Source organism: Beta vulgaris, chromosome 5 (genome assembly GCF_026745355.1).
Source record: "Beta vulgaris subsp. vulgaris cultivar EL10 chromosome 5, EL10.2, whole genome shotgun sequence".
NCBI lineage: Eukaryota > Viridiplantae > Streptophyta > Magnoliopsida > Caryophyllales > Amaranthaceae > Beta > Beta vulgaris.
The window spans coordinates 1,645,260-1,670,539 of NC_079206.1; the positions used below are offsets into that span (position 1 = coordinate 1,645,260).

General features: G+C 35.7%; 1 protein-coding gene across 4 annotated transcripts; it reads right to left on the reverse strand.

Moving 5' to 3' along the window:
• Positions 1-802: 802 nt before the first annotated feature.
• Positions 803-24,506, reverse strand: LOC104892105 (hypothetical protein). 4 transcript variants are annotated; one of them, XM_010677937.4, is made up of 20 exons: positions 24,301-24,506; positions 24,144-24,216; positions 23,416-23,538; positions 22,873-23,042; positions 21,430-21,579; positions 19,928-20,071; positions 17,014-17,074; positions 14,126-14,448; positions 11,859-11,996; positions 11,015-11,128; positions 9,056-9,142; positions 8,502-8,624; positions 8,246-8,366; positions 6,942-7,067; positions 6,458-6,592; positions 4,772-4,914; positions 4,443-4,583; positions 2,829-3,149; positions 2,021-2,182; positions 803-1,221 (listed from the first exon to the last, which is right to left on the reverse strand). In XM_010677937.4, exons 1-19 carry the CDS (start codon positions 24,355-24,357, stop codon positions 2,078-2,080), a joined length of 2,655 nt encoding a protein of 884 aa, XP_010676239.1. In that variant the 5' UTR covers positions 24,358-24,506; the 3' UTR covers positions 803-1,221; positions 2,021-2,077. The 4 variants fall into 4 exon arrangements, with proteins under 4 accessions (XP_010676239.1, XP_010676238.1, XP_048501198.1 ...); XM_010677936.4 differs by having other exon boundaries at positions 2,011-2,182; positions 24,301-24,505; XM_048645241.2 differs by lacking the exon at positions 6,942-7,067 and having other exon boundaries at positions 2,011-2,182.
• Positions 24,507-25,280: the final 774 nt, after the last annotated feature.

The window sequence follows — 25,280 nt, forward strand, 5'->3', positions numbered from 1 at the left end:
TATGGCATTATTGAGAAATGAAAGAATTACCCTATAATCTGTGTACATTACACTTCGTCCATTCCAAAATAACCTGAATACTTGGTCGAATATATACTTTAAGGAGATAAGTTGTTATGTCGTTATCAAATGTTATTTTATCAAAAAATAGATGTAACAAAAGTAAATAGGGTATTTTCTATTGGAAGCAAGAGAAACTTTATTTTAAAAAAAAATACTTGTGCGAGAATCCTATATTATTTTACCAAAATGTAGATGTGACAAAAGTACTTTAAATGCATATAAAAATAATATAATAATTAGAATGTGCTTTTATTACTTGTGGGAATGGTGTTAGAAAACTAACAATATAATAAAAGTAGGACTACTCCTATAATGAAAGTGTTGAAAACAATTTAGAACAAATGAGAAAGAAAAGTGTTGAGAGTATTACGAGATTAAAGGAGTATAATCTAGTGTATGAGAAGGTGAGAATGCCACAATTAGAAGTTTATAAGAAACAAATAGGAGCAATATACATTTTTCAACAAAAAAAAAGAAACCGTGAAATGGGAATGGGATATAGAAATGTAATAAGAATTTCATAACCACCAATGTACACCCAGACGTACTGCATATCCAAGGTTATTTTAATACTCATTGTTCATTCGAAACTTTCCAAATCAATAATGAGCAAAAAAATAGTCTCGGATATACAATATAATACAGATTTCACAGGAATTTGCGCAAGCTAGTAGTCAATTACTAAACAAGGTGTCAGAAAGTTAGTAACTAATTTCTCTATAATGTTCATTTAAAGGAATAACCAAAGCCAGAAACCAACTTTGTATTTACTGTGACATTTTGTAAGGGCTCAATCATAATAATGTAAAGTTTACAGAAAGGGAACCCAAGTAAATATGATCAGCAATGTCTAAACATCTGAAAAGTGAATAATTCCGTATAAGAAGACATTTAACTTTACAGTGAGCACAAACCTAAGTGTAAAACATAGAGACAAGCTTTGCATATACCTAACAAAATTGTGTCAAAATTGAGCCGACGATGGCAATGATATTAGCGCCCCAGTATAGCTTCCGCTACAGATCATAGTCGATAGCTTAAACACTACGATCTTATTTGAACCATATGCATGACGGCTCCGGTAAAGATTATGGAGATATACCACCAAGTACTGGTAATTTTCGTGATATAGCCGTAATTTTCAAGGTTAAAGAATCCCTGTGAAACATGAGTAGGAAGAACAACAAGAAATAAGCAATACAATACTCTCAAACAGCTTTGCAACTATATGCATTTATTAAATTGATCGGCGATGAAACTTAAGCGAGTCCTAGCCCCTAGGCGCTAAACTATCAAAGGGGTTGGATGAGTAATATATTTCACCCTCCATAAATCGATCAGTGCTGAAACTAATGTCTCTCCATAGGAGCAAAATAAAGTGTAAATTTATCCTACACGCCTAAATTCAGTCTTTCTAATATATGAAGTACTCCCTCCGTCCCATAATATAGTGCCTACTTCATTTTTGGTGGGTTAAACTTAAAAATCTTTGACCGAATATTCTCATTTGTATATATTAAAAGCGTATTCATGCGGGATCTTGTTAGATTCGTTTCAATGTTTAGTTTCATAATATCAACTTTTTATATTTTTTATTAATACGGAATTGAAGATATTAAATGTCAAATTTACGTCTTGGAGACCGTGTAAAAAAGAAACAAGCACTATATTATGGGACGGAGGGAGTACTGAATTGCTACTAATATATCATTGTTGTCACTAGGCAGTTCTGAATTTTGCTTGAACGCGATGGTACAAGAACATTTCCAGTATCCAGCAAAAGTTCTCTCATTTGTCTGCCTTAACATACCCGGTATGAATGGGCGTGTGTGGGTTAGCTGGGGGGGGGGGGAGAGATGATACACTGATATATTACCAATACATGGAATAACAAAATAGCAACAAGTCTAAAGAGGAAAAAAATGAAGCCCAGATGAGAGTTTTTACCGCATGATACCTCGCAACAGGATAGAATAATATGGAAGTTGTATTATTTGACTCGAATTGTCTTTTCTCAGGATGTCGTGCTGGATACCTCGTTAATCAGATTCTTCAACCTCTCCACAGCACCTTGTACTTTGTGCTGCTGTTCCATGTTCATGCTGCCCATCACTGAGGACTGTTTTAAACCAACAGAAAAATTCCAATCAACATGTGGTGGAAGAGTAGAAATTGATATTAGCAAGGTTATAGAAACCTTAGACGAGCTCTAATGAAAGCTTAAGCCTATCTGTTTAGTGTTTGTTATAAAGTTGCCTCAAATTTAGACACAAGTGATATTGCGTTCATGATTTCAACAACTTTTATGCCAGAGTGATTTTCATTGTCTATGAATATTTAACTCCTACGTCTCAATCACAGCAAAATAAAACAAAAATGCAAACTCAAGATAATGTGTTTTGAGTCTTTAAGAAGTTGAGTTGAGCTTCCCCACATGGTTAAAAAAACTCGACTTAACATCATGAGGATAGTGGTAAAAAAAAATTAATCATCTGTATTGAAGAGGGTTATTGAACACGTTATGAAGTCTAATTCATAAATTTCCCAAAAAAAAACAGTTTCTATTCGTAATTTAGTTGCAAACAAATGACTTGGTCAAAACTCAGCTGGAGTCGAACTCAATTTTGAGCTCAATCACAAGTCGGGTCATGCAGGCTTGAACTTGAGCTCGATGCGGCTCATCATTACCTTATTTAGAGCAAAGCAACCCATTTTCTGAAAGTAAAAGGATTTCAAAGTATGCCAGTTAAAACCAATGTACAAACCTGCACTAAGAGTATGCTCCCAAAAATGTTGTCAATGTCCTTTTTGCAGGAAGAAAGAACTCTTCGCATTTTGGTATCCATGGACATCATTACAAAGATGGAAACAATAGACTTGATTTTCCTTGGATGATCTTGTGTAAGCTGAGTATCTCTCAAGAAAGGTAGTTCACAAGCTTCACCAATCAAAGACCCCATTTTATCTAGCAGAAGTTTAGGAAATACAGGGCTTCTATCCAACAGAAAAAAGCAAGGAAGGAGATAATCACGCCATGTGTACAAGCTGTTGGATGCCATTTGCCTCTCCTCATGTTCTGGAAACAACTGCATCAAGACCATGAACTCCAGTGATCACTCATATAATGCTCATTTATCAAAAACCATCCAAACAAAACAGAGAATCTCAATAGTACAAAATCAAGAAAAGTCATGATCAGACCAAAGATAAGTGCAAAATTTCCCACATGTTACTCAGACTCATGTACGTGTCTAAGACAATCTACATATCCAAGTATCAGACTCACCTATGTCATGAAAAGTATTCATGCTCTATAACCATGTCGGATTACCAGGTAGTACTTGGCTTAATGGTAATTGATGTTCCTTATGACCTTGAGGTCTGGGATCAAACCTCACTAGGCCACTAGGAACTTTGTGAAGTGGGGATTCCCATATCAGTTCCATCCTACTCCCACAGGGTTTAACCTACTAAGCTAGAATAGTTGCCTTGGAGATGTGCTGGTCCGATAGGATCATTCTCGTTACCCAATAATTAAAGATAACCAAGTCGGAGTATTGTGAGGATCCAACACACGTACTTGAAGTAAAACAAAGAGTCCGAGTAATAGAGCTAGCCAATACTACCTTTGTTTTTTTTAGTTGACTCATTTTCCTTTTTGGGAAATTTATTATTAGTTGATCATATCCTTTTTTAGCCACTTTTTGAAGGGAAAATGACACTTTTGAGTTTTGAGAGGCGGGTTCTTTGGTTTCCTATACTTTACCCACTTGATTTGTATTTCCCTCTCCTCTCCTGAATATGTGTGCAAAAAGCAGATAAGTAACTAAAAAAAAAAGGAGGAAGTATAATCTAACACTTGAAGATCTATTTTCAAATAAGACAAAAAAAAGTCTAAACCCATGGGCCAAATAGCACTCAAGACTTGCAAAATTGTTTATATTTAAAACAAGATAATGATAAACAATAATAAAATCCAATCACTATTCAGAAAAAAAAACCATGGAGATAAACCTAAATAAAGATGGAGGCTGGCAGCTCAATATTTAGATAGAAGATATATAAGTGCAAAATAACTAAAGATTCCAGAATGCAATGAACAGTCCAAGAACCTCCAAAAAGAAAGGCTTCAACTCGATAGATTTCAAGCATGGTCATTGAAGAAAAGGAAATATGCCTCAAAAAATGTGATAACTAAAGCATTTCATACAGTTTTGATATCCAAATCTGCAAAAAATAACAAACACAAGTACTCATTACCATGACGAACTACAAACAACTAACAAGAAACCTGCAAACAAGTGTGCATGCATGCATGCTGATTGAGATAGAGGTCAAGATTAGACAAGGACCAAGTGGGAAACAAAATAAACACTTACAAGTGTAACATCAATCATGTAGCCCAAAATAACATCGCCAAGCTTAATAAGGCTTTTCTCTGAAAGTCTTGTTGGTTTGGAATCCACAACCATAAGCATTCCCATCAATGCACAAGTATTATATGTAGGTAATTTTTGTGACTAGAAAAAGAAAATAAACTGTAGTCAGAAATCCCCTGCAAGATAAACCGAGTGGTGTGGACCAATCAACAGTAGAAACGGATGGTATTAACATAGTCCACCCAAGGGTGGGTTCGGAAGAGAAGGCTGGGAAACAAGAAATCAATAATGAAAGCTATATATGAGGTGGGAAAATTCAGCCAACTCACTACAAGATCAAGGATCAGATCCTCAAATATCTGAAAAAGTAGAGAAGGATCTCCCATCTGACATAGGAAAGAGCAGACACGTCCAGTGACAGATCTAAAAATCAGTAGGTTAGCCTCTTTCTCCATTGTCCTACATGTTCCCTCTGCAATAAACAGGGAAGAAAGAACAAATAATTATAACTTTTAGATGAAAAAGATGATCATGAAAGAAAGCAAAAGACTGCAAAAGACAAGACATCCTTCAAATTCGACAAGAAGATCATAGATCGAATCATATTAACAAATCCCTTTCTAGACCACCAACATCATGATTAAAAAACGACTTCAAATTTTACAATTATTCAAAACTTTCCTACCGTAGAAGAGGCAAACATCACAGATTTAATATTCCTTCTTATATCCTTTGTTATATGCACAAACATGATAAGGTTCTAAATGGTACTCCCCAGCCATATCTTATAAAAACATCGTTTTTCTTTTATTTTGATATATTGGAACATAGTTAGCATGGTAAAATTATATTGGGAAGAGAAAAGATGTTAGATATGATAGGAGATAGAGTGGGTAATAGTATATTGAGAGAAGAGAAAACATAGGTTGACTGAAAGCTAGAAATATTTTACAGAGGGGGGAAAAAGTAGATGTGATGGGTAGTTAGTGTGTACCAATCCAAAAAAGGATATGAAAAATCTAATTGGGACAAACTAAGATGGAGATATGGAATATTTTTAAGGGGCAGAGAGGTATCATCTACCAAATATTTTTTAGACCTCTTGAATTACAATGGTAAATGGAACATTTCAATTTGTAACTAATACACAGCGAAGCACGTCGTAAAACCCGCAAGATGCCCACTTATTTTACGTCATTACCGTGACCGCAACCCCAATATTTGTTTTCTATGATTTACATAGCCCATGAGTCACTAATGAGAAAAGGATCTCATATTTCATCTACACAGATTATTTTTTTAAAAGACCAAAAAATTTCAAAATATTGGCCACACGGTAGGAGAAACAAAAGCATGGTAAAACCATTCATGAAGCTGTGAAAACGAGGCATTGCCTATGCATTGGCCAATTTCAACATTCCAACACCATAAATTACACAAATTCTTGTAGTAAATGGACAGAGAAGTTTTCTTCGAGTCCAAAACATAAGTTTTTCTTATGGCTCTCATAAATGAGACTCTTGCACTCTTCACTAGGTGCACCTTGCATCCCAGGCTCAAAAGTAACACCTAATCTCCTCCTGCAAAGCAATCCCTTGGCCATTCTCATTTTTGTTCATTTCTTCAAATAAATGGCTGAGGCCCAATGAATGGGTTATTAGATGACCTCCGACCCCTCCCAGCATGGAGGACTTTATGTAACTAACTCATGATATTTTACAGTCCCCAAAACTCATGATATTTTACACTTCCCCAGAGATGCAACTCAGCACATAGTGTCCTTAATGACAAACCAAGAGATGCAACCAAGAGATACAACTCAGCACACTTTACTTGGATACTTCATTTTGAACTAAAAACTTGACTTTTTCTACAAAATAGCCGAGTCGGATACTTGGACACCCGTATCCGAGTAGACACTTAATACGTGTCTGAGTAACATAGGATGCAACTGCTTCAGAATTTAGAAAAGGATCAAAAGAGACCTGCCAGGAAATGGCAACAGTATTACTTACCGGGATTAATGCCATATTGTGAAACTAAAGTGACCAAGAAACTGATATAGTCTGCAACATGGATGTGACCAGCTCTGTAAGAGGAATGCAGTACTTCCATGATCCGAAATAAGACAGAGGACTCCAAGGAATCAGCTGACATCAGTAAGTAACAAATATCAAAGATTCAGCTCAATCAACTTGCTTAAAATAAAGAAGAAGTTGCTTCCGTTTTAGGCAAGTCATCTCTAGAACTTGAGATATAAGAAAGTTCCAAACACTAAAAAACATGAATGAAGCTAGATCCTGCTCCTCTTGGAACTGTAGCGTAGAGGACCAAAGGCCTCTTTTGACATGTTCCACTGTATTTAAATGACATGAATAACTCCTATGTTAAGACATCACAGGTTATTATCAAGTCTATCATTTTAGGTGTCCTAATATTTGGCAACAATTATCTTGCTTTTTAAATGATAGTCATACCTAAAAGACAAGGATTGCTTACATAAGCAGCATAAGGCCAGTGAGGTAAGTAAGTGTGCTTTCAGAGAAGAGAAGTAGTAGAGACAACCAATAGAAATCTCTTGAGAATCTTTTGGAAGTTCCATAAAAGGGCCATAGCATATATGACCTGCAACACAATAATAACCATAATAAGTTTTTTTTCTTCTCAGGGCGGGGGCAGGTGAGATTTCAAAATGATCCAGAAGACATGGAGAAAAGAAAATAGAAGACGGATACCAAAAGAACAAGTACTCAGGTTATCAGCTTTGCAGCAGAACCACTCAAAACAAAACAGGGTCTCAACAATGCAAAAGCCACAGCGTCAGTGCATTTATCGGCGGTAAAATGTCACTACAGCAGTGCAACTTAGGCTATGTTCAGTTCACCTTATTTTTGCTTATTTCAGATCTAATCAAATCAGATCAGATTTAAAAATCATTATTACTATTAAATATCTTTCATTACATATTAGTAAAAATTATAATAATTGAATATTAATAAAGTACTCATTGAGACAAATCAAACAAGACCCCACATGACTATATTTTTTCTTATATATTGAGAAAAATCTAAAAGATAAGATTTTGTAATCAAATCAGATCAGTTCAGTTCAGATCAGATCAGAAAAATCAGAAAATTTCAGGTGAACTAAACATAGCCTTAGCCTTACCAAAATAGTCAGACTCGATGAGCAGGGACTGAAATGACATGTGCCGTGAGCAGTTTTAGTAAATGGATATTTAACTTGAGAATTGACCCTCTAGCTTCCAGTTATGTTGTTTTATTAACAAGCGTTTTAATTAGGGTATTCAAAGAATCTTTTAGGTTGTAATAGTTTGCAAAGGCAAGCGTTTACAGCAGCATAATTAAGCATATAATGAATGAATCAAGTTCAATACAATCTATGAATTACATGCTGAACCATAATATACTTCCTCCATTCCTAAATAAGTGTTACATTCACTATTTCACGTAACCCAATGCCTTTCTTTGATCATTGATATCTTTTAAAAACGCAAAAGCAAAAATTATAAAAAAATTGATAGTTAGAAAGTATAGCTTGAGACAGATCTAACAAGATCTCAATTGACTATGTTTTCTTTATATAATAGCAAGAAAATCGAGTCAAAGTTAGTTTATGAATAGTGTCGATTTACTTAACGTTGTACTTATTAAGGAATGGAGGAAGTACAATCTTCCCTTAGTAATCCTCCTTTTTGTTCCAAGGACCATATGGTCCTCCTTAATGGTGCAAATGCGACAACTAAGGACATAGAAAAAGAGAAGAAAGAGATATAAGTTCACCATTCTCTGTGATAATGCAAAAATAATTTCGCAACTCATCCTGTAGTTTGTTATATTCCACAGCAAGATCACTGTTTGATAATCCAATTTGTCCTAAGCGGAGCAGAAGACGCAACACTGCCTGTTGAATTGATACAGTGTCAACAAAAAAGAATAAAAAAACACATGATAAAAAACACACAAGAAAATGATGTCCATATGAAAAGAACTATGAAAAGCCTCCAGTTTATATTTTAAAAAAAGGTTGTGTTCGTACACGGGAGCTTGATGGATGTTTAGTGCCAAGTAAATTCAGTAGTAACCCAATCTCATTAATCCAAGTCCTCTGACAGTCCAGTATTTCTTTGTCTCCTGCATTTGAAAATAGGATATCTTGTTTCTGCAAATAATGAAGACGGCCTTAGAAACAGAAACAATAATTATCATCCTGACACCTCAAAGCTGATAAAACTATAAGGATTACCAACTTATACTACCTCATACAATCATAGAGGACCAAAGAAAAAGAATCTACCCTTCCACCCATTTTCACACTGAACCATCAATATGGCCTATTTACCCATTAACATGTGTCTCTCTCTCTCCCCCCTCCCCTCCCCTCCTCGCTCTCCCCCTCCCCCCCCCCCCTCTCTCTCTCTCTCACCAACCGTTAGAATTGTATCAGATATACCAGTTTCTGGAGGTTAGGCAAATAATTTATATTATCTTCAAGGCACCAGAATGATAAACCCCTCTTGCACCTTTCCTTCTAATCAAGTTATATAAAAATAGAAAATAGGATACACCATTAGTAGGAATTTAAGAGCGTACAAGAACTAGCATTTCTTCAATTGCTTCCAGGCAAGCCATTTTCATTGATGAGTCTGGACTGCAATTTCCAAATGCTGTGGTGAAAGCCTGCATTTTATGTGAATTATGTCCATTCATAAGTGACCAGAATATCATAATCTTAGGTAAGATTCAATGTGACGCAAAGATCATTTAGAATATAGTATATATCCAATGGTGTTCCTAAAAGCCACAATTGCACAAAAACCCTGTCAAGGAGAAAATAATGAAAACAAAGTTCATCTTATCAGAGAGTTCAACAATATAGAACACTGAGACTATCATGAATTGTTCACTTTGAAGTATCAAATGGAATAAGCGATTCACCAAGTGCAAAGTTCAAAAGGACACAAAACAGAACATTAGCTGACAGATGACTCTCATTGCCATTACATGAACAATAAACTAATATGAGAAGCAGAACTTGCTCTCTTTTACTTTACATGTTACTCTCAAATTCGGTCAACAAAAGTTTAGCTCCCCCTGCACTCATTCATCCAACTTGAAGCTAGCAGGAAAAGAACATGAATCCCCTCTAGATCGGATTTCTTTACCAACTTCTTACTCCAGAAACTTCACCAGTGATGATCAGCTCTAGATAATCATATTACTGATCCATTTAGTTTGATGACGGAAGGCTTGTCATCAAAAGAACGAAGAAATACTAGAAGAGGCCGTGAAACAGCAAAATGCCTCTAGTTTAAAATATATTAAACCTTAAAGAGAAAGGCAGAAAGGGTAGTAAACCTTCAGACAACATCCAATTGAATCACATCTCCTTAATTGAGCGAGGCAATATGCAAAGATAAGACACACACGAGTTTTTGAAACACTCATCCATCTCCGCATCAATTCTGCTCAACCACATACCGCTTATGATCAGTGCCACTATGCATCAGCTTTTTTGCTCATATCAGATCATAGTCATTAACAAAAGCCTCAGATCAAATTGGCTTTCTATGTCTTCATAAAATCCCGAGTCTCATAAAGAAGTACCAAAACTAGTAGTGCAATAATCATCTTCAACAAGGAAATGTTGTTAGGAATAATATGTTCATAATACAAACAACTCTTAGCCTATCTCAATCTGCACCAGAGTTGACCTCTTTCAAATTTGGCGCAGGATAATATCTGGTCTCTCCTATCCCCCCACCCATACCAAGGAAACAGGTCCTTAATCCATCACCTATTTATCACGTCCATTGGTATTCCAAAATACAGGAAGCAGATTACTCATCACCGATTATTTCTTATTAGTCTTCCAGGTTCAGCCTTAAGTGGCACTTTGTCTTCTCCTTGGACACATGTATATAGGCTGAGGAGTCCCCCTTTACAAAGATGCAATACAGCATACACTTTTTGTTCACTCTCTTCTGATGACATCTTTTTCTACAGAACCCAACTGCTCTCCCGTATGTGGAAAATTTCTTATCAGGGCCAAAAAGAAAAGGAAAAGATCCACCTTAATAAGGATTCACTGTTTAAAACAGATGATCTATTGACATCAAGACTCAGAATTGTTGAATCCTCAAGATTCTTTTACTCCATACATATAAGTAATTTGCTTCATTTTAAAGCATAGACAGTTTTCTACTGGCTTTGTGAAGTATTAAAATTATATCCCTTCTCCCTTGTCACCATGGAGCAGACATCACTCCCCATGAACCAATAACCCTCTGCTGGTTTTATTGTATTATATATCAATCAAAGTGATTGAATTCCAACCTGGAAGTACAAATGACATAAGAGTCATTTCTCAGCAATTCTAATGAGGATTCCAACCTGTATTATAATGCATAAGGTAATAAAATACATGGATTCAAGTTAAACTCAACAGATCAGCTCCACATAAGCAAGAAAATCTTGCCAAGCTCTACAACGTCATTGCCACAATTTTCAGAATGAAAAGCAACAAAGAAAATATGTGTGAGTGGGACAGACCTTTAGAAGGTGGTGCTCTTGATCTACTGTTGATACCAGATTTGGAATAAAAGGAACCAGTGAAGGAAAATGCTTGTCATAGAATGCATTATCAGAGACATTACTTCTATATAGCTGCAAATAGATAATTATTGGAGTAAATCATAGATACAAAAGAGCAAATAAAATGCATAAACTTTTCAAGGATGAAGGGCCCATCATATTAAAAAGAAAAGTTCTGCAAGCCCATCAGTGAACTTGCAGCAGTGGTAATGAACTGATAGTAAATGCCCAAAAAATGCAACAGAAAACCGCCGGTCTCTTGATTAGGGCACTCAGCTGCAGTGATTTTTTGAGTGCAGAAGATGGGCTATTAGCTGTTTCTAATAAAATACAGTATAGACAAACAGAGTTCCTGTTTGTTACACACTACTGATAAATTTTGTCTCTGAATTTATTCAAACACAAGTACACAACTAAAGACAAAGTCTTAGGAAAATCAAAACAAAAGGGGGAGCAAGAGATAGAGGAAGCAAGTATTGTAGCATGAAAAATCCACAAAGTACCAATTCTGGGATGAGCTAGAATCTAGTACGCTTTTTTTATAATCTTTTCTTCCCTTTCTAATAATTGTCAAAACCTTAGCAACATCAAATCCTGTAAAACATGAAGCATATATAACTAGCATCTTGATGCCTTATACACTATCTCAGTATAACATGAAAAGCTAGTCTCCAGTAGTCCAGTTCCACATTAGGAAAAATCAATTGATATGCTGACATGTAAACAGATATTTAACAGGTTAGCCATTCCCAGATATAATATATATCTTGAGTTCAAAGGATATGTACCAAGAGAAACGAACCTTGGAGAGCCAATCTTTGAAAAAGCTCAAGAATCTATCACACAAAACAGGAAGTGGACAGATGTACTGGTTGAAGGTGAAAAATATTCGGGATATCACAGCATTTAATACGAAATATCTGCGATCATAGTGATCATCCTGTCAACCAAAAAGAAAAAGGTCGGTCATACAAACACCAATACTACGTATCACTCCTACTGCTAGCAACATCAAGCTAGCAACAATAGCAGTTCAAATTCCAAGGGACACCAACTTCAAGGAATTTAACAGGGAAATCCACAAGCAGGAATGTCTGCAGAGAGAGAGAAGGGAAAAGCAAGGAACACTATGCAATGCTAGCAGCAAAGCAGACCCACTAGAGATGTTATACATATAAGACATAGTTTTTAATTCCTTAACACTTGTCAGGGGAGAGGACAAGAGAAATACAGTTCCAATTGCATTGAAAACATTCTTCATGTGAGAATTTGTGAGGGACAAACACAAATTGGGATGCAAGCAACAATATCATGCAATGCAAGTAGGAAAAACAAAGCTCAAAAAAAGATTATACATACAAAGCACCGCTCTTAACATTCGTCAGCTCCACTAGGTTATGTCGTAAATAATGAGGTTGGTCAAATTCATCACTTAAGTGTAAAGAAGCTAGATTTCATTCTTGTATTTGTGGACGAGCAAAAGCACTTGGAGAGGACATTCTCAAGCATAAGCAAAGGCATAGTCGTGTCAGTGCATTACAAAGGTTTTTGTTTCACATTTCTGACTATTGCAGCAAATATACCACTATTATGGCTATCCAATTTTCAGCATCAAGAGCTCTCACTAAAGAATTAATTATTTTTCCTCGGTCCTTCAAAAAACAGCTTTTTCTCAAGGCCCTTTAGGATGATGCTTTGTATCGGGCCTAATAAAAAATAATTTCCTAATTTCTAACTATATTACCCAAAATAGAAATATTGGCTAGGGCCCCTAAATAGGATTCAGTAATTGTTGAAAAGCAGGAAAGCTGATTTCAAACTGATCCATCTTCATCCATATTTCCAAAAGTTAAGCAAAAGGATTAAGGGTTTGCTCTATTCAACTTATTTTTCTGAACTTCTCTTTATTTTTCTGAACTATCCTGCACTTCTTAGTTTTCCAAGATGCTTTGCATTGGGCCTAATCGAAGAGATTTTCCTAATTCTAATTATATTACCCAAAAATAGAAATATTGGCTAGGGCCGTAAACAGGATTCAGTCATTGTTAAAGAAAAGAAGGAAAGACAATTTCAAAAACTGATCCAATTCATCCATATATCCAAAATGTTTGCAAAAAGATTAAGGGTTTGCTCTATTCAACTTATATGTTTCTGAACTGTTCTTTATTTTTCTGAACTACTCTGAACTTCTTCCTAATTTTTCTGAACTTCTCTTAATTCTCCTGAACTTTCCAAAGCTTTTCAGAGAACAAGTAAAAATAAATTGAACATAACAGAGCCTAGTGAAGAACTATGCCTGCATGACTATAAACTTTTCTGGTGCATCTACGCAGATCTTGAAGAACTTTACGGACAGTAACCAGAAGTTTCCAACGCCAAGTGACAATAGTTTAACACATCAAAGTCTCCAAGGGCCTGTATAAATGATAAAATTGTCTACACATTACCAATATTTTTTCACAAGCTTTACCTTTTATTATTATAAAGTCAGATCTCAGATGCTTTTTTAAGGTCATATACGCTATCAACAGTGCTACATATGCATCAAGACTTTCTATGGTAACTGGTAAGAGCCTCACTGTCAGGATTGAAGATCCAAATTGCATAGCTCCAAACTTGTAATTAGCTCAAATGCACAGAAAGTGATACTTGCTAAATTGATTCACCAAGCACAGAAGCTTGAAGAAAAGCAGCAGTAGCATATAAAAATTCTAAAAATAAGAATTAGGAAAATAACAAATCAGAAAAACAGCAAAAGTATTCAATACTTCAACCAATCTAGTCCAAAAACAAACTAGCAAAACAGTGCAGCCAGTTTTTCACACTACAGAGAGCGAGCCATTCTTGAAAGGAATTCATGAGCCTAAGTTTCCTTCTCGCTTTTCTCCCCTTGATTTCAGAAAAGAGATTCTAAATCATGAAATACTATAACTAACCAAACATCGCGACCAGCCTATTTGAAAAAAAAAAAACTTTGTGGTATCAGGCATACATCATAAGGGAAAATATTCTAGGAAATTCATATAACAGAATCACAAAAGTGAAATTTACTCAGAAACAAGTGAATACCTCTTCAGGAAGAGAACGTATTGGTTGCATGGGGAAAGCAGCAAACAATCTATCCAACATCAAAGAAGGGAACTTCTCATCTTGTACACCAATCTTTGAGCTTGCAAATGCAGACATCGAAGTATGTAGATCCAGTTGATATTTGCTGATGCCATAGACATTGTACTGAACAACTAGATCTATGCTCTGAAGTATAGATAGCATACAGTCAAAAGAATGTGAATCAAGCAGTGGTTGAGAGTGGGCCACCGACATTAAGCCATAATAGCAATTGACCAGAACTGGCACAAGGTCCTTCAGTTTACCAACGATCAGAAAATGTCCTAAAAGAAGCGCACACATGATAAACACAATATCTATTAACCACATTTTATATTACAGACACATAAATTTTGACAAGGTATTTGAAAATATTTCCATTGCAGTGAGACACAAATGCTCATCAGTTAAACTTCTATTTAGTCATGCTTTTGGTCTTGTAGATAAAATGATGGGCCGGAAGTAAGCTGTGACTAAAAATCTTTGTAAGATATCAAGCCACATCCACCTCTTTTAGGCGTAAGGACACAGGGTAACATAATTGCATAAAAAGCCTGGAAGAATACCCACACTTCCCTGCTTATAATTTATACCCTAAAATAAGGGTAACCTGAAAAACTCGACTCGCTGAAGCAAAGAAAGGAGAAGAAGAGATTCAAGAATAACGAAATAACTTACAGAAAAAGGATTATTGGTTTTTCATAAGGGTTTCACAAAAGAGAATCACAAATAAAACTCTAAATTCTAAATCAATACTAAAAACGCTATTCAGGGAACTTGGAGTTAGGAGGGCAATCTAAATAGCATGCTTTATCTTACTAGAGAAAAACGAAGTGCTGAAAAACTAATGGAACATTGGGGAAAATGGTAAACCTTTGTAAGAGAAACTATTAAATAAGATTCACCCACAAAGCAAAAAATGATATGGGCAAGTGGGCAACACCATATGCAATATCATACAGAATTTTATGGATAATTTGTCTTCAAGATTTGAGCCAGTTACCACCAAGACAACCTTATTATGGAAAGAGACTTGAACTGAGGACATTAAAGTGTATATTGAACAAAGGAGGCTCCAACAATTGGGTCGCAACTTATGAGCAGGTAACTGAAACGAGAAATAGGGTAACATTTTCTGAGGTGATTACGCAAGGAATGATTCTTGCCAAGGAAAATTCCAGCACAGTTCACAATTGGAACTACCAGATTGATAAAAAAAAAAAAAAAGGAGTTACTTACCACATCGGCATATGTAAGAAAATTTACCGCAACAATTTCAAGTGCAAAGAGAGTGATAATGCCAGATACACCTTAATGTTGACTGCAGTTAATGTGTATGGCAATTCCTATTTTGCACTTTCTCAATTTTATTTCTTTTATGATATTGTAAATTTGTAAAAGTATTATAATATACACTTCCTGAAATCACAAAATCTAATTTTTGATGAACTTCATGCAGTTAAAAACATTGTTTGGCAATAATCAAGAGTGTGTATTTCAAAATCATGGTAAGAGGAAAGTAAAGTACAAGAACTGACTCCAGCCAGTATTTATTTGTATTTGTTGTTGTTGCTCTTTTAACATGCTAAAACGTTGCTGGAATGTTTTTTATTCTAATGTGGCAAGATTTCCTACTTTTCTAATACCTATTTGGTAATTTGGCACTATAAAATAGGACATTTTAAGGAGATATGGCAAAGACTCAGAGTGATGCCAACTTGTACAGGATAAGTACACCACAATTATAACGCTGCACCTGTCAGAAGATACAGGTGATAAACATGTGCGTTTTGGTGGAAGCTAGTAAGAGTGCTGATGAAAATGACCTGAAACTACACAGTAGAGATTCCATAAAAATGGCAATTATTCAATTGAGTTTTTTGTATTAAAACAGCAGATAGCCCTCATCTGACCAGAAAACTGTAACTGAACTTCCAGCTAAAGAGTCTTTTTAGAACTAGCTACACTGATATCTTAGCTAAATGCCTAGTAGGAATATGCCAATTGAAACTGCATATGGCTATCTAAGCCCAGATAAAGGGAAAAGATAAATTAAAAGCTTCACTAGGAACTTCATAGTATAATGTTAGAGATGTAGAATTATTTTGGATGGAATCTCAAGAGTCATATCATCCGCAGAACAAGCTTTGATGCATGAAGAATCCCGTTTATATGCTTAACGACAGGTGCTTAGACTCCCAGGCAAAAATTTCACGTCTCAGCCCACATAAATGGTCATCAAACACTGAATCCAAACACCTGTCCTTTGTACCGGAGAAGACAAATCACTAGACAATAAGTGTGTGAGGGGGTCTATACTAGCAACAAAAAGTACGAGAAGCTTTCTGAATGCATAATTTATAGGACTCATCCACATTATTACCAGGTAAATGATAATAATCGTTCATATGCTTCACTTGCTACCATGTAAAATCTTTCAATTTCTATTATTTCATTGCATTTGGAGTATGTTACTCAGTCTCTTATTTCACCTCAAGCACCGATTTCAGATTCTTAGACATAGGAAGGACACTTGGACACTTCATATAAAGCCCAAAAATCATGAAAAAGTTTCCGCGAAATAACCGAGTCACACACTTAAGTACAGAGTCTGACATAAATACCCGAGTCCGAGTAACATAGCATTTGGATGCACTTGCTCACTGCTGGGTCTCCAAGATAACAAATCATATGCGCAACACTAATTCGAATTCAGCATGCAGTTGTAGTGAGTAATATTCAGCATGCATCTAATTATCTTGGATGGTAGGGCAATAATAAATTCAATTTTCAATAGCATTAAAATAAAAGAGCACAATACAAAGTGTAGTTTGAGATTTGTCACATACCAGTAGAATCTTTAGGCACATCTCTCTCAAAAGCATGGAGTACTTCTTTCTCAGAGCTAGTCTGTATCAGAATAGACAATTGCAAACTAATCATCTATACATATATATGGGAGAGAAATTAGATCTCATGTTCAAAAAAAAAACTAAGTGAAAATCAAAGAGATGCAATTATACAGCAACATACGACGTGTATTTCATCCCAAATACAGGATATAAGCTCCAGAGACGTAACCAAAATGCATATTCCCTCCATTGCAGCACGATTGTCATATTCCTTGACAGAATGTTTCAAGTGACTGACAAAGTTATTCTTTCTCTCTCTATCTATGGACTTAAGTCACTAATGCACTACTCCCATAGGCCACTCTCCGAATTCCTTATATGGGTAAAACATCAGCAAAGTCTATCGTACTGAAGCAGAGAAAGTATATGATTCTTCATTGCATGCAACTAATGTATTTTCTTGTGAGAAAGAAAGAAAGATTTAGCTACAAGAAGCATCTCCTTTGGCGCTAGGGACAAGAACTATCATGTCCTAAACTCATAGAATTATCTGAACACAATAGCAGCACTATGCAAGTAATCAACGGCCAACGCCTCTTTGAGATCATACCATGTGATGAACAGATTAGTCGACAGGTCGTGACTTTGAAAGGGTGCCTCAAGGGCACACATGAGCTGAGGCAAGGAATTTTCATGACAGAAATTAGATTCAAATGCATCACAGCAAAGATTGAAAGGGATGATACAGTGGATTACACTGAATCATGAACAAAAGATTGAATCCTTGCAAACTCAAGTGCTAATGAACTACATATAATGTGATATAATAGTCAAACAACTCCCTAAAACAAGGGCCATGAAGCTGTGTCTTTGTGGTGGTTTAGTTGAGCATAGGGAGTCATATTTCCTATGAATATATTTCCTCATGTAGTAGCATTTCCTAGGAAGTGAAAATGTAGGTCTCGTCGAACATGGAAATTTTCACTTACCTAGGAACTAGGAAGGCCTCGGTAGTCACTTCCTCCGATGTATAGGAAGTGCAATTGCCTATGTTTTTGCCAACCAAACATACCTCCATTCTTCTACTTCCCATATTTTTATATTAAAGAAGCACTTGGTATTCACCTACAGAAGGCTTATGTCAATGAGCTAACAAATAGATATACTACAAACACAAAACTATGATTAAATGTGGATGTGAGCTAGCTTTGTTGGAAAGTTTTGTAGGGGTGGTATACAAGACCTTCGATGAATCGCGTCTACATTGCTGGTCTCTACGACTCTCTACACATTTAAACAGCCAATGCCACATAATTTACAGGTAAATACTGACAAATGGGGGCTGCGCAAATCCAATTTCGTCTTTGCGCCATAAACAGCCAGCATAACTGCCAAGGATCCAACTGGGAAAAACAAAAGGAGTGACTTTTCCAACCTTCAGACTATTTGGCATTAGGGTTTGCAACCTATCGCTGGAAATGATTTTAATCAAGACAACTATCCAAAGAAAGTTACCTCTCAAGGGCCACTGCGTTCCAAATGACACTTGCAACCTATCACTGGTATTGATTTGCAGGTAGCTGTAGAAACACTGTAAGGTAAATCGAATCCAGGACCGAAGAGAGAAGTGACCACTCTCTTTTGTAAAATATTAGACACATAAGGATTCACCACTGAGAAATGGCATCCCCCAGTTCCAGTGTTAAGGTTTATTTTAGGTGGAAATTCAAAAAGTACATCGATCCTCTCTCCATTTTAGAGAAAAAATGTTGATAATAGAGCTTATGTTACCATGTCATGGGAGGATATAACTTCAGTAACGACTCTTATCTTACGCACATTTCTGCTTGTCTTTAAAAACAGGATCCTTAGCTATTTTATCCTTTATATCATCTTTTTGCTTAGACTAGAGAGAAAGTTACTCCATGTTACAGCACGTTTGGCTTGAACAGGGACCCCATGCACTTCATACTTTAGGATGGGGTTTTGTGAGCTCTCTTTCCTAGTGATGTGTACATCACAAAGTTGAAGTTCTTAAGTTATCCTACCACCATCGAGGATGTCATTCTCACTAATTTGAGGGTTCCAAAATAGTCTAAAACAAGCTCCTTATAAACTTGTACTAGAAGTCCATGTCAGGGTTCCAAATAACCCGGATGTACGACACATTCAACTTGCTAAGTTTTTCATGGCTCATTACCTTCTGTCCTCCTTACTTTTCGGCGCTTTTGTATTCCACAACAACACAGATGAAGTACATTGGCATTTGGCACATTAAAAATGAGTACTGTATTCCTGGTTCTGGGCTCCAGCTTACTGGTAACCAAGCCCCCTGGATTTGACATGTGCTTAAGACATCATTACCAAAGGGTATAAAGTGAATGGTTTAACAGTTAGCACCAAGAAAAATTCAATAGCAAGCCGTTTTGCTTCTCTATGTAAACAAAAGCTTTCCTAAGACCTCAGTGGAACTGAAAGCGAAACAATGATACAATACATACAACAAGATCTGGATCTTAATGATTTCTGCAAACCACTGAAGAGCAACATCAGCAGATTAATTTACATAGAGAGCTCGACGTGAATGTCATTAGTTCTAATTTCACCAAAAAAAATTCTTCTCAATTTGATAAGATCAACTGTTTTACAAAGTCAATAACTCCGGGTAATAAGAATGACTTTTACTTTATCATGATTTTCATCTGCTTCTCTAACTATAAACAAACATGATATCAAGGGCCATCAGTCCGTTGTTGATCCCAGTTTGCAAATCAAAGAAATTGGACATTGTTTAACATGTGAAAGTAAATTCCAGGATCAATTAAGAAAGATAACCGAATTTGGCAAGAAAAAAGCTAAATCATATATCAAAGTTGGAATTCGCTAGATATTAATATAAAAAGGATGGAACCTGTGCAGAAGAAAGAACTTCTCTTTTGTGTGATGGCAACAGTGACAAGCAACGCACAAGGGAAGAAAGAGCAAACTTGAGCTTGCTTTTGTCCTCCAAATGGAATTGGTTCTTCTGTAGTATATCTGTATAATTGTCTAAAGCCTGCAGTCAATCAGGAGAGCACAAAAAAGAAAGGAAAAAGATCAAACATCAAACCAGGACGAGAAGATAGGAGAAGAGGAAACAGAAGGGGGGGGAGGAGAAGGAAGAAGAAGGTGGAGAGACAGAGGTGCATTATCTCATATAAGTACTGTTTATAACTCAGATGAAATATCACAAATACAGGACTGGATAAAGTAAAAAAATTCTTCCTTCGTTCTGAAATAAATGAAACGCTTTTCTCAAAAAGCTCTCACATAATTCAGAACGGAGGAATAATAATAATATTATTAATAATAATAATAATAATAATAATAATAATAATAATAATAACAACAATAATAATAATAACAATAATAATAATAATAAGCATAAAAAGTTCATGAAAACTAGTCATTAACAGCAAACCAGGTATGATGTGCGAAAACATTCCTATCAAGGGTCCAACAGAGCACTTGAAACAAACTACATCCATCACAGCCCAAGCCTCCCAACAAAATAAGCTGGAAGATTATGTGTTAGGAGCTTGTTTTAATTGGTTATGTTTCTGTTCAACACTTTAGTCAAGAAGAGCGACTTTTTCTTCTTAAAAACCAATAATGATATAAATTCGAAAGATTCCACGAGGGTTTCACCTATATACAAATGGAAGGCTAAGAAGTAAGGACACGAAACTCATGTCCTCGCGCTATAATGAAGTAGTTAATTGACAAAGTCGAAAAAATCCTTCAGTGTAGCTCAGGGCCTAAAACAATAGTCTCAAAATATCAAAAGTAAAACCTCTACCCTCAAAAATCTGTAGGGTTATTTGTTCCAAGTGCAATATCTCGACAAGCGGCGCTTGAACAATTAGCTACATATCTCAAGTGCCTACTGATAATTCAAAGGAGTTAGGGCATGTTAGATTACAAGATCTAATAAAGGATATTGGGTTTTCTCAGTCCCAGACTACAGCACCTATATCCTATCAATGGATTGATGGATTCACCCCAAAAGCCTTATGCTCTCTGTTTAGACCCCAATAATCCTGTTCCTCATTTTCCAACACTACCCCAAAAGTCCTTGAGTCCTTGACTATAGGTTGGTGGCATCCCATTTTAAAACCATTAACCTCAACAAGACAACAACTAACTCCACTATCCAGCCATCCAAACACCACCACCACCCACACGACACCGCCATCATTACCACGTAAAGGAAAAGATAGGACAAGTCGCATAGCAGACAAGAACAAGACTACCCATAATCCCATGAAGTATGATAAAGAAAATTATCGATGACTTAAGTTGTTAGGATACAAACTTGCAAGACATTGGCAAAACCACAGACTAAATAATAACTAAATAATCATAAGATACTACCTTTTCCGCATATGTAAAAAAGGCTGGAGGATAATTCTGAACCACAAGATCGAAGAATTTGAAGGCCATAAAGCGAACATCAATTGCTAAATGCGTCATTGCCTTAAATATATAGGCCATAATAAGAGATATAGGTGCCCCCTGAATGTCCTAAAAAGAAATATAAACCAACATACTGATGAGAATAAAAGCAGACAGATACAATTGCCAAACAGAAGAATTAAATATAATCCAGCCGAAATAAGAAAAAAAAAAAATGAAAGTAAATTCAACAACCTCATGCAGATTCCATGGGCCAAATTCCCACATAAAGTATCAATATTAGCCCTTCACTTCCAATACATCCCCCCAACCTAGTATTATGTAATAATAATTTGATTACAGTATGACATGATAGCCGAATGGAGTCAGTTCGCCGTCCTTTTAGTTCCTGCTAACCCCAATATGCTGAGCCAAGTCTAAAGCTTCACAAGACAAGCATTAGTCTCCTTTTACCGTAAAGATACACCAGGAGTAAGAAGTTCGGTTCCAGGCTTAAAATCTTAGAAGGACCACTTAATCAAGCCCAATGGTGAGAAACTATTGATGCTCACCTTTCCCTATCATAATTTTCTCTTTGTCCTATTAATATGATACAGTAATCCAAAGTCATTTAGCATGCATAATCTCCATACGTGAAGAGATACTTTGACTAGGGTTAAGACTTAATAGATCCTTGACTTTCACCATTACATCCATCATCAATACCTAAACTAATTGGCATATGCAAATATCAAGCTCATTCAAAGCATATTTCACAGACAGAATACATTTCACAAAGATATCATATTTTCAAATATAAAAAAATTCAAAGTTCCATTCTCCCATGACTCAGCCGGCAGGTGAGATCAAGTGGTATGACGCCACCAACATGGATTCAAATGCTCATCTAGGATAGGCATAATTATGAAGGGCTATTATTGGGCTTCCCTGGAGCAAACACAGGTCCAACCTTACACAAGGGGGGGAGTAGCCAAACTAGATAAAGCATCCAAAATATGGATACGTTCGGTATACTCATGATATATACTCCCTCTCATCCAATTTCCGTATTAGATTTGTTACTCTACAATACTTATGCAACATAATAAGTTACCTCCTAATATTAAACTAAGATTGTAGATCATTTCATGGTATCAATGCAATATTAAACGTAACTTTACTATATGGATGCAATTAGCTTTAAGAAATATAACTATCTACTACTTCTGTTTTTCTAGGTTTTACTCATATGCTATTCAAGTGGTCAATCTTATAAAAAGTTTGACCATCTTTTTTGATTAATATATAAGAAAAAATATAATCATGTCATATCACATTCTGAAGAGTAGCTTAATTGCTAAAAGACCTAATCAGCTAGGACTACAAGCTAGACTAATAGCATTAGCAAGTAAATAAAGTTACCTCCTTGCATCCTGGAAGGATAATGGACTTAAATAGTTGATACAGTGCTTCACGAACTACTTTATCGTCATCACTAATACGTTCACGCAATTTCTCAATGACAGGATTCTTGTGGGATTTCAACTCTGCTGGGAATTTAAGCAATAACTCCCTAATACCTAGCAATGCGTCTGCAACAAATAAAAGCAAATGCTATTATCATATCACAGAGCACTATAATCACTGAAAACAATTACTACTAAGAAAAAAAATGCTGGTGATCTGATTTCTACTAAAAGGCAGAGCATAAACCAGACTAAATCAGCATAAACTTTAAACTTTAGCAGTTACCGAGCTAGATAAATTTGTATATACTGCATTTTTTAAATTATCGATAATATGCACTCAGAAGGAACTAATAAATCTTCATTCAACTTATGCGTACGGTTGCTCGTCCACCATGCCAAAATCAAATCAACATTTATGAGACATTGTCTTTTATTATAGCTCGCCAATGTACTTATGACCTCTATTTACAATAAAGGCTATTAAACAGGCACAAACCTCTACGAACTTTGACATTGTGATGAGATGTTTGCTGGAGCAGCTCCTTCAATGTCAGGCCTTTCTTGCTCACAGGTACCCCCGCCTTATCCAAAGCCACACTCTGTTGGGGAAGAATTATAGCTGCCCACACATCAGATCACAAACGAACCAGTCATCAACAACAATAAGCCATTGTTTCATTGGAAGTAACACAAGCACTAATAAGGGGAAGAAAAAAAGGTACAACAACTCTATATTCCCATTTAGAACATTGATGTATTCAATAATATTTAGCATAATTTAAATAATCGAGCAATTTGTGTCTTCTTCAGAAACAAAACTTCAACTTTCGCGAGATATTCAGAAGCATGACATCAAAAAAGAATGAAAGTCACCTACTTTCAATTAGTTGGTCACTCCAAAAAAAAAAATATACATTTGACAAAAATAAAAAAGGTTCAATATTTGCATGTATATACCCCCAAATACTTATGGAAATTTCCCAGCATTAATCAACATGTCCAAATTCCAGTATAATGCTTGAAATCATATATCTCACATAAATTCAATACTTAATCTCTTCATCAGCAGCTCAAATATATGCAACTATTTGTTATTTTGCTCATTCTAAGATCAAAGTAAAATATAAACATAGACATGGTAACTGACAATTCATATGGTTGCTATGATTTATGAATGTAAACAAAAATCACAAAAACGAAATATAGAGTAATTTGATATGTTACCTTTGGTTTTAATTTCAGTATTGGTAGTATTAGTAGGCGGGGGTAGCTTCCTGCCCAACTTCTTCTTAAATTTCTGGGAAACAAAAAACAAAATTAAGCATAAACCCAATAAAATTGAACAACTTTTCTTTATAATGAACAACTCAAAATTGTCAACCTTGAAATCCACACCACGAGGTTGTGGCTTCTTTGAAGGTGCTTTGGAACGACCCATTTCTCTTAAAGTAAGAGTGAACAGACAACAATGGAGAAAGGGAAGAATTTGGGAAGGGGAAAGAAGAAATGTTTGCTGGTTATGGAGGGTTTAATGGGGGGTTTTAGGGCTGACAAAGAAGTTATGTGCGAGTGAGTGCAGATAAAAGACTAACGAGGGTCCGCGACTCAGCACTGGTCGCGGATATCGAGTTTTACTATTAGGGCGTATTCTCCTCAACTTGTTAAAATACTCGAATAATACTAAAATACTAAAAATATTTCTTACTTTGTGTTATATCCGAATTTATTTTCCTCCATACTATTTATGTAGAATAGAGATGCTTGGGTTGTTTTTCAAATTCAGACATAAATCGTTTATTGATTACCGGTTTGTTTTCAGTAAATCGTTAAGTGAATTTGTGACTTTAATCTTGTTGGAACCGCTAAATCGATTAGCGGGGGTTTCAATAAGATCTCTAATTGGAGTTAGCAATTTTCTCTTGTGATTTTTTTTCCAAAACTGTGTATTCATTGTTGACCATGATATTAGAATCTCCAAAACCTGCATTAATCTAAAAACATCACATACATCCAAGCTACTATTAAGTCATCCTTCCAATCTTATGATCAATCCACACTTAATTGACGAAGAATATGTAAATTTCAAACAAAATATTGTACACAACATGTATATATACATAACACAAAATATACTTATTAGTGACATTTTACAAAAGTAGATTTCGTAATCTGAAGGCTAATTGGTGTTCCTAGCTAGTTCCCTTGAATTTTACATATAAGGAACGGGTGACAACTTGTGAGCCTCTTCAATGTCATCTAAAAGTAGTAATTGTCCATCTACGTTGATACGTCTATTGACCTAGTGGTGGGGGTTATATAGCTAAAGAAGGTGGTGTTGGGGTAAATGAAATTGTCGAATGA

Bases quoted from the DNA above. Each gene is read 5' to 3' on its own strand.
- LOC104892105 (XM_010677937.4), bottom strand. From the start codon at position 24,357: ATGGGTCGTTCCAAAGCACCTTCAAAGAAGCCACAACCTCGTGGTGTG. The intron at 23,539-24,143 runs GTAACATATCAA...ATGTGTGGGCAG, and splicing joins TACTGAAATTAAAACCAAAG to CTATAATTCTTCCCCAACAG. The intron at 4,915-6,457 runs GTAAGTAATACT...TGTTTATTGCAG, and splicing joins ACAATATGGCATTAATCCCG to AGGGAACATGTAGGACAATG.